The 13,054-nt window shown below is 49.3% G+C and overlaps 1 protein-coding gene across 2 annotated transcripts in view; it reads right to left on the bottom strand.

The window, feature by feature from the left end:
- The window catches only part of RASAL1 (RAS protein activator like 1), a 53,798-nt gene that overhangs the window by 38,091 nt on the left and 2,653 nt on the right, over positions 1-13,054 (bottom strand). For both annotated transcript variants that reach the window (XM_019493611.2, XM_019493612.2), the window contains exon 2: positions 4,983-5,039. In XM_019493611.2, coding sequence (XP_019349156.1) covers positions 4,983-5,039 — 57 coding nt within the window. The remainder of the gene's footprint in view (positions 1-4,982; positions 5,040-13,054) is intronic.

Genomic DNA, 13,054 nt, shown 5'->3' with positions numbered 1-13,054 from the left:
ATGCATGCACCCATGCCCCTGGCAGTAAACATGCACCGTGCATGTGTCTTCAGCATGCAAGCATATAAGTACATGCATGTGCGCACATCTTTAGCAGCATACACTGGAGCATGCAATTATTGCCAAGTGCAGAGTTAGGGTTGTACAACACTATCTCATGCTCCCTCACAGGCAGCATTGCAGACCTGGCCCATCTGCTAGGGACCACAGCCACTCAGCTTGCAAAGCCTGGCTCAAGAGAAGCTGAAGTGGGGGAGGCGGGGGCAGTCAGCTCCCATCTTCATGCCCCATGGAAAGGTACTGCTCAGCTCCTGCTTGTCATCTGGGGTAGCCATGAGGGGACACTGACATGAGCCAAGCAGTGCATGTAGCACATGGAGCCGGAAGCTGGGGCACTGATTGTATTGCTATTTCACTGCTGCTGGGGAAACGAGGCTTAGACAGGCTTGTAAATTAATCCCAAGAGCCCCAAGCTGTCCCTGTGCCAGACCCACAGCCCATCAAACCCCTCTAGTTAATAGTTTACTCAGCATGAGATAACTCCTCTCAGCTCAATCTCTCTTCAAACCCATTTGAATGTCATTAACATTCTCAAGAGCAAATATCTGAGCAGAGATGGGAGGACTGGGGTTGAACCAGTGACAGCAAAGCCCAGATTTTTTTTTCTTTTTAAAGAAATTGTTCATGTTCCAAGCCAAATCAAGTCAGTCCAGAAGCACAAGTGGACTTACAACCGGCAGACATCCTCCACCCCCACCAGGGGCTTCAGATATTTCCAACATCTTTTGGCAGGCATCCTACATGCAGGCCCAAGCCCAGAGGCCTGGGGTTCAGATGCCCCCAAGTTTCACCTGCCCTCAGCCATTGGCTGCAGGAGCAAGCTAGGGAGGAGCCTCCCATTTCCATATAATGGGCATTAAGCCCCAACACCTCAGCAGGTACTAAACCGTGCCAGAAGAACAGTTATTCCTGGGAACGCTTAAGGAAAACTGCCTTCTTTGACCCAGATACATGGTGTTTCCCCTGCCAGGTAAGAAAAGCCCAGATACCCAAGGGAACCTCCAAGCCTGGCTGCTCTGGTGCCTTCATCACTGTGCATGGGGCGAGAGGGAAAGGAAGCCAGCTCAGTTGGACATGGCAACAGGCTCTATGCTCCTCACACCCCATATAATGGGGAATAAAGCAAGCTGAAGCAGTTCACAGCATTAAAGTGCCAGGCAGAGATAAGCCAATCAGCCCTCCCAATCACCTCTGTGGACAGGAGACTGGAAACCATTGTTAGCCCTGTTTTAGACAGGGAGAAACTGAGGCACAGAGGATCAACTACAGGCACAGTGATCAAGGGAACAACCCCAGGAATTAATTTGCTTCAGAGGGATGAAGGGACCTGCATAAAAGCACCCAGCAAGTCAGAGATCAGAACTCTGGACTTCCCCTCTCCTGGGTCTCCCAACCCTGGGGCACACAGCAGTGGCATCTCAGCCAGCAGGGAAACAGCATCCTTTGGATGACCTTCAGAGGGATTCCCTAAGCTCCCTCCTGCCTTCATTTTGCATCCAGAACTTCTGATTGTTCTCCCCTTCCCTTCCTGGGGAGACACCCGAGGCCAAGGACACAAGCTCTTTCTGGGAATTCAGACCTCCAGGGTAAGAGGAGATGGAGGGGCTGGCTTCTCCCAACTGGGCCACCTTGGCATCCTTGCTTGATAACCACATATGCCAGGGACCTTGCTCTTCATAAGGGGCAGGCTTGGGGGATGAATGAGGAGCCAGGCACCATGTGCAGCAGAAAGGATGTGCCAGAGGTGTTTTTAGGGAATGGTCCTTGACAGGCAGGAAGATCCCACCCCTTTGGCTTTCGTACCTAGTGCTGACCTCCAGCCTGAAAATTTCTCCCTTGCAAACAAAAAAGAGCTACAGGGGGAGGGGGAGCTGGGAGTCCCTGGGAGAGGAAGGCTTCCGAGAGGGTCCCATAGCATCCACACTAGAGCATGTTACTGCCAGTGGGGCGGGCAGGAATGACCCCAGTACTGGGCCTGGAACTAACTAGCTCCAACTGTTTGGATTCAGACACAGTAGAGAAAAAATTCTAGACCCAAACTTCACAGGAGGCATCTGATTTAAGTGTCATGGTTAGATCATCTCAAGTGCTTGGCTATCACCATGGTACAAAGGATAATAGGGTTGCCCTTGTTTGCACCTGGGGCTTCAGGGGCAGGACAACTGGAGGGTTCCCAGTAAAGGCTGTGCCAGGTGGGAGTGCACATGGGATAGGAAATGAATTCCAGAGGAAGGAAGGGAGGGCGGGATAGAAACAGAAGAGCAAAGGAGAAGGGCAGCACAGAGTGATAGGACTGTGTGAGAAAGGGGCACTGGATGAACATATGGGGTCCACTCACAGCCATGCCCACCCCACCTGCCCCAGGCCCCTATGCCAGGCCTCTCTCCCCATCCCCATCACTCTCCTAAGCAAGCCCCCAGGCAGCTGGCTAGAAACGGGAGATGCTGCCGACTCTCCAGAAGGGGGAATAATTTATGGACTTCTCCATAGTAACCACTTCATCACTAGACAGCTCCAGAGCAGCTTCTCTGCACTGCGAGGGGCTTGGGGCACTGGGAACAGCAGGGGTGGGGGAATGAGCCCAGCCCATGCAATGCTTTCCCAACCCTGACCTGCACCAGAGTGTTCCCTCTGCCTAGGGCTGCATTCAGACTCAGGACCACTGTGTTCAGGTTCAGTAGGAGCAAGTTGAATTGATCAGTGCCCTAAGCCAGCCTGGGGATCCACACAAGAGCCTTGTACAGTGGCCCAGCACTGCTCAATCCACTCCCCCCCCCCCCGAGAACTTGGCACCCACAAGTGATGTGGCATGGTGATGTGACATTAAAGATGCAACATGACAACACAGGTAGGTGGCTGCACCATGGTGACAGCCCAGACGCCCTTCGTACCCTGCCATCTATGGCAGCTGGCAATGGGGAGAGCTGTAAAGGCGGCTCAGGGAACAGGACAGAAGAGCTGAGGGGCAAGAGTGCCCATCCAGGTAGGGGGGTGGCAGTAATGCATGCTCGGGGAAGCCAGCCCGGGGCAGGTGGAGTTATGGCAAGGGCTGGTAAAGCAGACTGGGCCTAGCGCAAATTCCTCAGTGAAGTGTGATGCTCTACAACTCCCCCAGTTGAGGATGGCTCAGGGGCAGTAGAGACAGCTGGAGACAGAGGCACCTACTTGTCAAGCGAGCAATATGGAGCACCCATCACAGGGACTGGCAGCAGCACCTTCCACCTGAGACCCCCCCAAGCCCCTTGCATATCCTAATGAACAGCACCTCACACCCCCTCTACTCTAGGAGGTCAGCATTGTTGCTCCAAGTCACAGAAAGACAGAGGCACAGTGCAATGAAGTCGCTCATTTTCAGAAGGGGCAGGGGATTTTAGATGTTCCCATTTTCAGGGCCCAGGGCCTGACTGCCAGAGGTACAGTGACCCCCAGCACTCAGCACCTTCAGCTGGAACAACAGGGTCTGACTTCTCAGTAGGAAACTCCCTGATGCCTCAAACTAGGAACCCAAAGCAGAATGACCTAAAGTTAGCAGTTGCTTCAGTGCCTGGCCCGAAGTCAAACACAGAATCAGCAACAGAGCTGGGATGAGATCCCTGAGCTCTTGGGTCCAGTCCTGTGTTCCACTTCCTTTCTGTCCCACCCTTGTTGTCCCCACTCCTGCCCTGCCCTCTTCTCTTGCCCAAGTGGGGTTGCAAGCCAGGACAACAGGACACCTTCCAAGGGCAGAAAGGGAGCGAACCAGCTGGTAAGAAGCCTTGTCACTGCTGGGACACAGCGAGCACTGCCAAAACCCCAATGCCAGAGAGGTGCCAGTGTTCGAGTGGCTAGTGCCAAGACAGTATTTTGTAGTAAGGAAGTTTGTATAAAAGGAGAAAAGGCTAGAGAGATTTAACCAGAAGGTCACCTTCACAAAGCATTCACCTGCAAGAGACACATTAACCCTGCCCCTGCCTGGACCTCTGGAAAGGTTGGGGGAATGCAACCCTACATCAGTTCTGTCCCCAAAGTAGGGATTGATCACCATGCCTCCCGCAGGCTTTAAACCCCTTGGCATGGGTCCAACAAGCAAATTAAGTTCCATTTCTCTGTGCATGGAGATCCCCAATTCTCTGCTGCACTGGCCTCAGGGCCATGTTTCTACATCCTTCCTGCTTGGGTGGTTTACCACATGGTTTGATTGCCGGGCACTGGCACATGAAAGTCCCTTTTTGAAGCCTGGTTCTATAGTATGCAAGGCTGGGATACAGCCTCTTAAAATAAGCATGTCTACACAGCAAACTTACCATGTCAGGGGGTAGCAGGCCTCAAACACAATGCTGTTCCACGCAGGCTGCATTTGGAGGCAGGATAGCTATACCCATGCAGTGATTCAGGTGGGCTAATCGTGTGCAAATTACCTCACCCCACACTAATTACCCTGCTTGTGGCGCCACATGGACATGGACCCCCTGCTCCCCATCTAGAAGGCAGGGCAGCACAGGGTGCTTGAGAGTACTGCTGCCTGGCATGGTAGGTTTAGCATGTGGTTTCAGTCTCCTGGCACAGCATGTCTTCACTCAGTCCAGCTGGCTAAAGGCCCCACTGGCACCACAAAGCTGGCTGGGCAGCTCCAAGAGTGGTGAGGACTTGAGTTCCAGGCCTAACACAGCAGCTGTTTGTGTTGTGATGGGACTGGACTGGCTATGAGGCTTGCTTGCAGGGACCAGGCTGGCAGGCTGGTGGTGATGGCCACAGTGCCACTAGTTTCAGTCTGTGTCACGTCCTGGAAACTCCAAAGGAACCTGGCCTGCAGACACAACATGAGCCAGACAGGGGCACTTTGCTGTGCACTTTGGTCTCTGCTACACCCAACAGCTAACCCCTGCCATGGAACCCTCCCAGCTCAGCCCCAGGTCCGCTCCCAGCTGGAGACAGGCACTCACCTGGCTACAACCTCGTTGTCAACTTTGACGATGCAGTAGGGGTCACTGGAACCAGACCTTGGGAGGGAAGGCAAACATTCAGTATTACCTGGGGCACTGGTAGGAGGCAGGTCCTCCCATAGGGCTTTGATGCACTGGAGGTGAGCACTGTAGGAGCCTGGGGAAGGCTCTGGCAGGACTTCACCTGGTGGCAGAGGCCAAGTGGCTTTGCGGTGTGCAGCACCAGTCACTCTGGTGTATGGAGTCAGGTACTCTTGCCCTGGCAGAGGAGAGGCTGCACCCAGAGGATGCCCCCTGAGAACAGCAAGTTGGAACAGCTACCTCCTAAACAGGACATCTGATGGGCAAAGTGATCACTGAATCAATGCTATCCCCCCCACTCCCCTGAGCAAACCACCTTCAGACAGGCTCCCTTCCCCTTCCCACCCCCCCCCCCCCCCCATGCCCATCTCCACATACACCTTCCAGTCACAAACCCCTCAACCCTAGCTGCACTGCTGGGCCCATCTGCTCCAGCTGGGCACCTTGACCCCTCTGCTTTAACCCTAGATGCCAAGCCTACATGCTATTTCTTACAGGGAGAAATGACTCTTTGGGAAGCAGCAGTTTATATTGGTGATTGTACAGAAGAAAGAAAAAAAGGCCCATGTAGGGAAGGATTTTAGGGAGCAACAACTTCTATTGAAGATAGTGCCCACAGGCTTCAGTCCAGCCCCCTGGTGTCTGCAGGAATCCCACAGGGAGAACTTTTCTCATAGTGCTTGAGGGCTGCTGAACCAGGACCAAGTCCATGATGACCGAACTGTAAAGGACCATTTGGTCCTGAAAGGGAAGCTATTGATAGTGGGAGTGGGGAAAGGGTGTTTGCCAAGGGCTCAGGCAGCTTCTCAATGTGCCTTCTCTCATCCCCCCTGGACAAACTGGTGTGGTGGGGTTCCCCAGATTTGCTTGGAGTCACTGTTCTGACAGGATCAAGGATAACCTCTGCTTTATCAAATCTGCCAAGGGATATTGACCCAGGGAATGAGCTGTTAGCAGCAGGCAGTTCCCCTTTGAGTAACGAACCCTGGAGAGCCAGGGCAAGGCTTTCTGCTTGATGGAAGGCAGGAAGATTCCCTCTTCAGTGAGACCAGCTGGGAGAGGACTGGAAGTCTGGAGTCTGGGCAAGGCTGGCAGCAGGCTATGCTGGATGGGGACAATAACTCATCAAAGGAACTAGGGCACAGCCACTGAGTGGGACCGGGCAGGGTTTGCCCTGGACTGGAAGGGCCACCAGGGGATCTTCAGAAGCAGGGATCAAACCCCCAGCCTCGATTCTACACCATGAGCCTCTGCTGCCTGTTCAGGATAAGCCCCCTATGCAAGCCAAACCTAATGCAAGCTTCTTGACCTCTGTACATGGGCCACATTGAGATCATTAACCTGGAGTCTCAGGGGTTTGCTTTTCAGGACACGTTTGTCATAGGTAGTTACATGTTGACGGCTGGCTAAATTCACACATTTTAGACTAACCAAAGTAGGCTACTTTGGTACAAATCTACCCTGTCTTCTACTTGACTTCAGACTAACATGGGTAACTACATCTCTTTGCACATTAGTTACATACTGCCAGAGTCAAGTTCCCCTTGTAGTTTCCACAGGACCCAGCACCCCTCACTGTCCCAAGCTGTCCTCTGGAGGGACACATATTGAGACAAGCAAAGATTTGCTGCCTTGCTCCAAGCTGCAACCCAGGCCCACCCCAGAGGTGGCTGCATTCCACACATGGGCATGGAGGAGTCTAGGTAGGTATCATATCCATTGGAGGAGCTTGGAGGGGGTGGTATTTAGGATTAAAGACACAAGACCAGTCAAAAATACTGTATTGAGTTGAGGAAGTAAGAAAGGCTGAGAAGCACAGGATAAACCTGCTACTTTTCAGAGATAAAGATCCATGGAAATAGTGCCCTTGCTGTGCTAGTGTGTCCTGGTGTTCTTGTGCTCACCCCTCTCTGCCTGGGGATATAAGCTTGCTCCTTTGTGCTGAGATCTTCTAGGATCCCTTCCCAGCCCATCATGGCTGGACTAGTCTTCCTTTCAGGAGGAATTGGGGGAAGGCAGTGGAGGACTGTCACTGCTTGAGTGATTTAAATTTGGCACCCTCACTACAAAATGAGTGAGTTGCAGCCTGAAGTTAATCAGACCCAGCTACAGCTGACCCCTTAATTTGTATAAGCTCACCTCGAATTCAAATGTCTCCAAACACAGCTAAAGGCTGGCATGTGCATCAACAATAGGGAGAGGTTTGGGCTACAACCTGGATAGGAGCCCAGGGTTAACTGCAGAACATGCCCTCAGAGGTGAAATGCTACCTGCAGAGCCAGCCTGACACCTATAATGACTCTGGAAATAAGGCTCCTCTGAGCTCTCCGAACGGGCAAGCAGCCGATGAATTCTAATCCACAGGTTCAGGGACCCAAGTGCTACAGAACATTAACCAGAGCAAACAATGCTGTCCACATAGTGCCATTCAAGCCATGGTATCTCCTCGCTCCCATCACCCCCCAGAGTGACTTTCCAATTCCTTCTGGAATATGCCAGGGACATGCACCTCAAGGGTTAAGCTCACCGTTTCTATAACAAGGGGAAAGTCTCACTACCATATTTTTTAGCTGTCTGGCATGAGCACCAACCATGGACCAGGATTGTGCTGAGCTAGGCACTGTACACATTCAGTGCATGGTTTATATGCCAAGATTGCTGGGTGACAATGGTTCAAATCCTGGTTACAGCAGCCTCAGCCCTAACAGGGCAGCTCTGTCCTTTCCAGCAGATGAAACATTGCTCTACACTGGCAATGAGAGCCGGATTCCAAGCAACCAGAACTGGCTTATGCCAGTAGCATTGACTTCAATGGGAGCAGAATTTGACCAATGTCCAGCCCTGTTGAAAAATCTCACAGCACTTCTTGCAAGAGTCAGAGTTCCCTCAACTAACATTTTACCCTCCTCCCAATGAACTATGTTGTTTTATATCCAGGCAGCTGCCCTGCCACCCCAGGCATGGCCGCATGGTTCTAGAACATAAAGCACTTGGAGGCCTTTAGGATGAAAGCTGGAGATCTGCCAGCATCCATGTATATATGCTTCTGCTGCCTTTTCCACCAACAAGCCCATCAGACAACACTATTTTTCCCTTTCCCTCTGCATATAACACCAGATAACCTGCTCTACCCCAGAGGTGAAGGTGCATATTGGCTCTTCGCATCACCATGTGAAAATCTCTCTGGCAAAGGGTTTATCCAAGAATCCCCAGGCTCTGTCACTACACCAGCCCACAGAGTTTCTGTAGCAACCCACCTCCCAATGTCATGATGCCGGGACACACATTGTGTCACCATGACATGATGAGAGTCTCTCAACTGCCTGGGGCCTACCTGGACTTAACCCTTTCTTGGCATTGAGGGCAAGGCAGTTTCCTGAGCAACCACAATGTTGCAGCTAAAACAAAAAAAAAAGAGTGAGAGAGAGAAGAAAGAAACAAGGAGCTAAGACAAGGGAGTTACCTAAAACGGTGCCCCATAGCACAGCAATAAACTACTCAGAGCTATTTCCTGTGTAAACATATGAGAACAAGCCAACACTCCTTGTGGTGAGGTAGATTCGCTCCAGTTCAGGTCACAGCCAGGCTCCCACGTCAACAGTGATTTTCTCTCCTTTATTACGTGTAAAAGAAAAAAGCCTTGAACATCTCACTACAAGACTAGATCAATCGGAAAGTTTACAGTGCCCATATTAGGATACGGTCTTGTGTCCTTCTTGTCGCAGACCCACATCAAGCCCACTCCTGCTTGCACGTTCATTTTGTGACTTCTTCAGCTCCAGTCACAGAGGTCTATGCTGTCAGTATCAAAAAGCCCAGGGTTCAAGCCCCTCTAGGGAAGGGGAATTATCTAAGCATGAAGAACTCTTGAGTGTTTGCAGTGATGTTAGTAAGAGAGGCATAAGTCACGGAGAGTTTTAAACAAGAGCTAATATTTCTTTTTCTTGCCACTTTTGCAAAGGCAAGTGCCATAAAATCTGGGTATACTCACTATACATTTTGGGAGAGATTTGCATGGAACTGAAATAGCAAAATCTCCTCTTTGTCCTCAGGGACATGTGTTTTGCATCAGACATCCAAGGGAGAATGTAAGCCCCCAGTCTTGCAAGCTCATCCTCAGATTTGGACCTCTAGCCTGCAAGAAGCCTCACAACACCCCAGGTTGGAACGAATCTCTATGTTGACCTGATCCCAGGAGGGGGGCCACTGCTGGTTCCTCTAGGTGCTACTGCCGCCTCAACGATGTCAGTACAGCATGGCAGCAGAGCCCCTTACTAGAGGGCTTTTGAAAGACAAAAGAAGGGTATTTTTTCTGCTGGTTCATCTATACCCTGACCCTGAACAGCAGAAGCTAAGCAGATAGGGTTGGCCAAGACACCCAACCCAGCTAGAGGGTGTGATCTTTTCAGAATAGACCAGGCCTCAGTGATGAGACCCATCACTACATGGAGGTAGTTCATGATAACTGCAACTCCAGCACAGTTCTGATCAAAGACCCTCCTCCCCTGGCTGGCATAGGCAAGGCAGGTGACTAAGCCCAGCCTAAGTAACACTTAGCAGCCGAGACTTGGAACCTGGAGAAAAAAAAATGCACATAAAAAACAATATGTACTTTCCCACCTGCACCAGTATAATTAAGCCTGGCTCAGATCCCTCACATCCTAGGCACAGAGGGGAACCTGTCAGAGGCTTTTCACTCCAGCTCACATTGACCTTGGCAGTTGGCACATCTATGGCAAAGGTACTTTAGACACAACATGGATAAGAAAGACCTAGGACCACCCAGAAAAGGACCACAGAATTACATATCCAGCTCCTATATATCAGCAGAGGTCCACTGACCACAGTAAAGCCAGCCAATGTGAGAGACTAATATGCGGATTACTTTATTCCAGAGTGTTTGAAACAAACTCTGACACAGTGCTTTGGACGCAGAAAAAATTAACTTCATAGAAGCAACTGGTCTTTATTAGGACATACAGTGTGGGTCATGAGGTATTCCCCTGAAAAGGCCATTAATGGGTTGCCAGTGGACTGTGGCAATAGCCACAACAGCAAGGAGTCTGTTTGCAGCCCCAGATTTTATCTGCTGAGAAATGTTATTTTTGACTGGTCCAAAGTATCATGAATTTGCTAAATTAGCGCAGCCAACAAAGCTACACTATCTAGTTCCATGGAATCATAGGAAAGCAGAGCTAGGAGGGACAACCTGCCCAAGGCAGGTTCACCCTTGTCTAAGACATCCTAGATAGGCGTTTGTCTGATCTGCTCTTCACAACTTTGGGAACAAACTCTTACACAAAACTATCAGGTGCAATGCTGGAAACATCAAAAACACCCTTTAACTTGCAATGGGTCAGGCAAGAGAATAGGAGAGCACTATCCATGTCATGCTACTGCAAGGAAAGGAAGTAGTTAGAATACATTCAAAAGATCCAAGGATTTCCACATTTTTTACATGAAACATCCCAATTACATTTTACACACACACACACACACACACACACACACACTCTCTAAATGATCAAAAAAATCAGAAGACATATCAAGGAACTTAAGATCCATTCATTTTTAGAACTTGTTATCTTAGCAGGCCACGTGGGGGTTTTTTTATTTGAGTGAGAAGTGGAGGGCTACTGACTTGTGGTTTTTGATTGTTTGCAGTAAGCTCATTGCAGATAAAGTATTTACTTACTAATGATAGGATTATTTGCATAATAGTTACCTAATTCTTTGGTAACAAATTACTTTATGTATCTTAACACTTAATAAAGAACAATCAAAGGAGGTTCATATGCAATTTGCATATACTGATAAATATCACTAGCATGTACTCATAATTTAGATTCCTTTTACTGTGCCTTGAAGTGCTGGTTACTTGATGAAATCCCTAATAATGAAGAAGAATTTATTTCCTCTCTTTTGCCGTGCTTGCTTCCCTTTGCAGAGCTGATTCAAAAGCTTGTCTAACTTTATTTCAACCAAGCAGCTGATCTCACCCTTAAAAAGTCCTTTCCTGTCAAAGTAGATTTGTGCCTTATAACTCAGATGTTTGCTACCTAAAATGGTTAAGAATTCGGAATTTACTTATAAAGAAAAAGCGCCAGAAAAGAGAGGTTATCTAGGTTATCTCTGTCACCCAAGACAGAATCAACTATCCCTAAATCAATCCCAGCGGATGTTAGTCTAACCTCCTCTGAAAATACCTTCAATGATGGAAATGCCACAGCCTCCCTAGGTCATCTATTCCCGTGCCTAATTCTCTGTACTGTTAGAAAGCTTTCCTTAATCTCCACACTAAAAGCCCCTTGCTGCAGTTCAAATCCAGAACTTCTTTTGCTACCACCAGTGACACTGGGAATAATATAGAACCTTCTTTGCATGAAATTTCAACATAGTTGAAGGCTGTTATCATGTCTTCCTCACTCTTCTCTTATCTAGATTAAACAAATGCAGTTCTTTCAACCTTTCCCTCTCCTTATGTGGTGCCAAATATTTAGCTCTTCATTCTTCATTACCTTGGGCTTCTCAGCATTACATCTGTTTTGCACTATGCTGTCCTACTCTATTGAGTTACTCCACTGAACACAAGGCAGTTACTCCTGATATACACCAGAGTAAGTGAGAGGAAAAGCAGGGTCCTTGTTCTTTTAAGGACCCAGCTGCACAGCTGTGCTCCTCTGGGATAACAGAGCTCAAAACTAATGTGAGGGCTGACCACAAAGCACTCTTGGTCAAAGGGATTCAGCTATGGAATGATATGTCAAAGGCTAGATAAATCCAGGCTCTGACCCTCTTACGACAATGTCACCTGTCCTGAATTGTTTAGGAACAGCGCATCTGCACAGGGGGTTGGTCTAGAGCAGAGGCGGCAAACTCATTCAATCCTGTGGGCTGGGTGAGGGTTGTGTGGCTGGTCTGCAGGCTGGACTAGACATACAGCCTGGCCCCATGCACCAGACCCAGCATTTAGGATTGGTCCATCATGGGCAGCTCATGCAGCATGCACTGGGTCCAGGCCAGCATGCCCATGCAGCACGTGCTGGTCCCAATCCAAGGCTCAAGCTGCATGCAGTATACAGGGCCAACATGGGACACATGCTGCATGCAGCACCATGCTGGACCAAGCCTGCATGCTGGTTCCCTCATGCAGGGATGGTTTGTGGGCCCAGAGGCCAGGGCCAGAGCACTGCATGCAGCATATGGGGTCAGTCCAAGACCCACAGGCCAGATCTTTGACACCCTTGTCTAGAGAAGTGATTCTCAGCCAGGGCTCCATTGCACCCTAGGGTGCCATGAGATCCTTTAAAGGGTGCCAGGGGGTGCCATGCAGTGTTAGCACTGATAGGCATGCAGACATGATTCACAAGAGACTTCAAACAGGAATCCATAGCGTCAAAAACATTTGGTTCCACCATGGTCTTTCTGAGGTCTTTGCAACAGAAGAATTGCCCTATTATGTCCCCTTACTCAAAAAGTGTGCGAAAGCCAAGAGCTGGCATTTTTGCAGGGTGCCATGAATCTACTGAAGGGTACCTTAAGTGTAAAAAAGGTTGAGAACCACTGGTCTAGGTGACCCTTGGAACCTCTTGCTAACTATGATTCTTCCATACTAATGCTACAAAACCTTTTCAAAAAAGGTTCTTTCTACCTCTGAATGACTCTTGCAATCCTGACACTGGCTTGAATCCTAAAAAAATCAATCTCTCTAAAATCAACCAAACAGAGATCTGATCTCTAAAAGGGGCAAAATGCCAAAAAATCTATGAAGTCCAATAGGCACTTGCCTGTGGATACCAAATTTACAGGGAAGGTGCCGAGATACTGTGATGGTGGGTATGAAACCCTAGTTTAGGTTGGCAGGTTCTGTAAATATCAGTCTGTGCTTAATTTTCTTCTCCTACCAGGTTTACTGCATAGCAACTGATCTTACACTGGCCCAGCCCATTTACTGGTTATTTGCATCCATGCACAATGGGAGAAAAACTCAT

This window comes from Alligator mississippiensis, chromosome 10 (assembly GCF_030867095.1).
Source record: "Alligator mississippiensis isolate rAllMis1 chromosome 10, rAllMis1, whole genome shotgun sequence".
NCBI classification, from domain to species: domain Eukaryota; kingdom Metazoa; phylum Chordata; order Crocodylia; family Alligatoridae; genus Alligator; species Alligator mississippiensis.
Note: the sequence above shows the minus strand (reverse complement) of the source record. Positions and strands in the feature narration are given on the sequence as shown.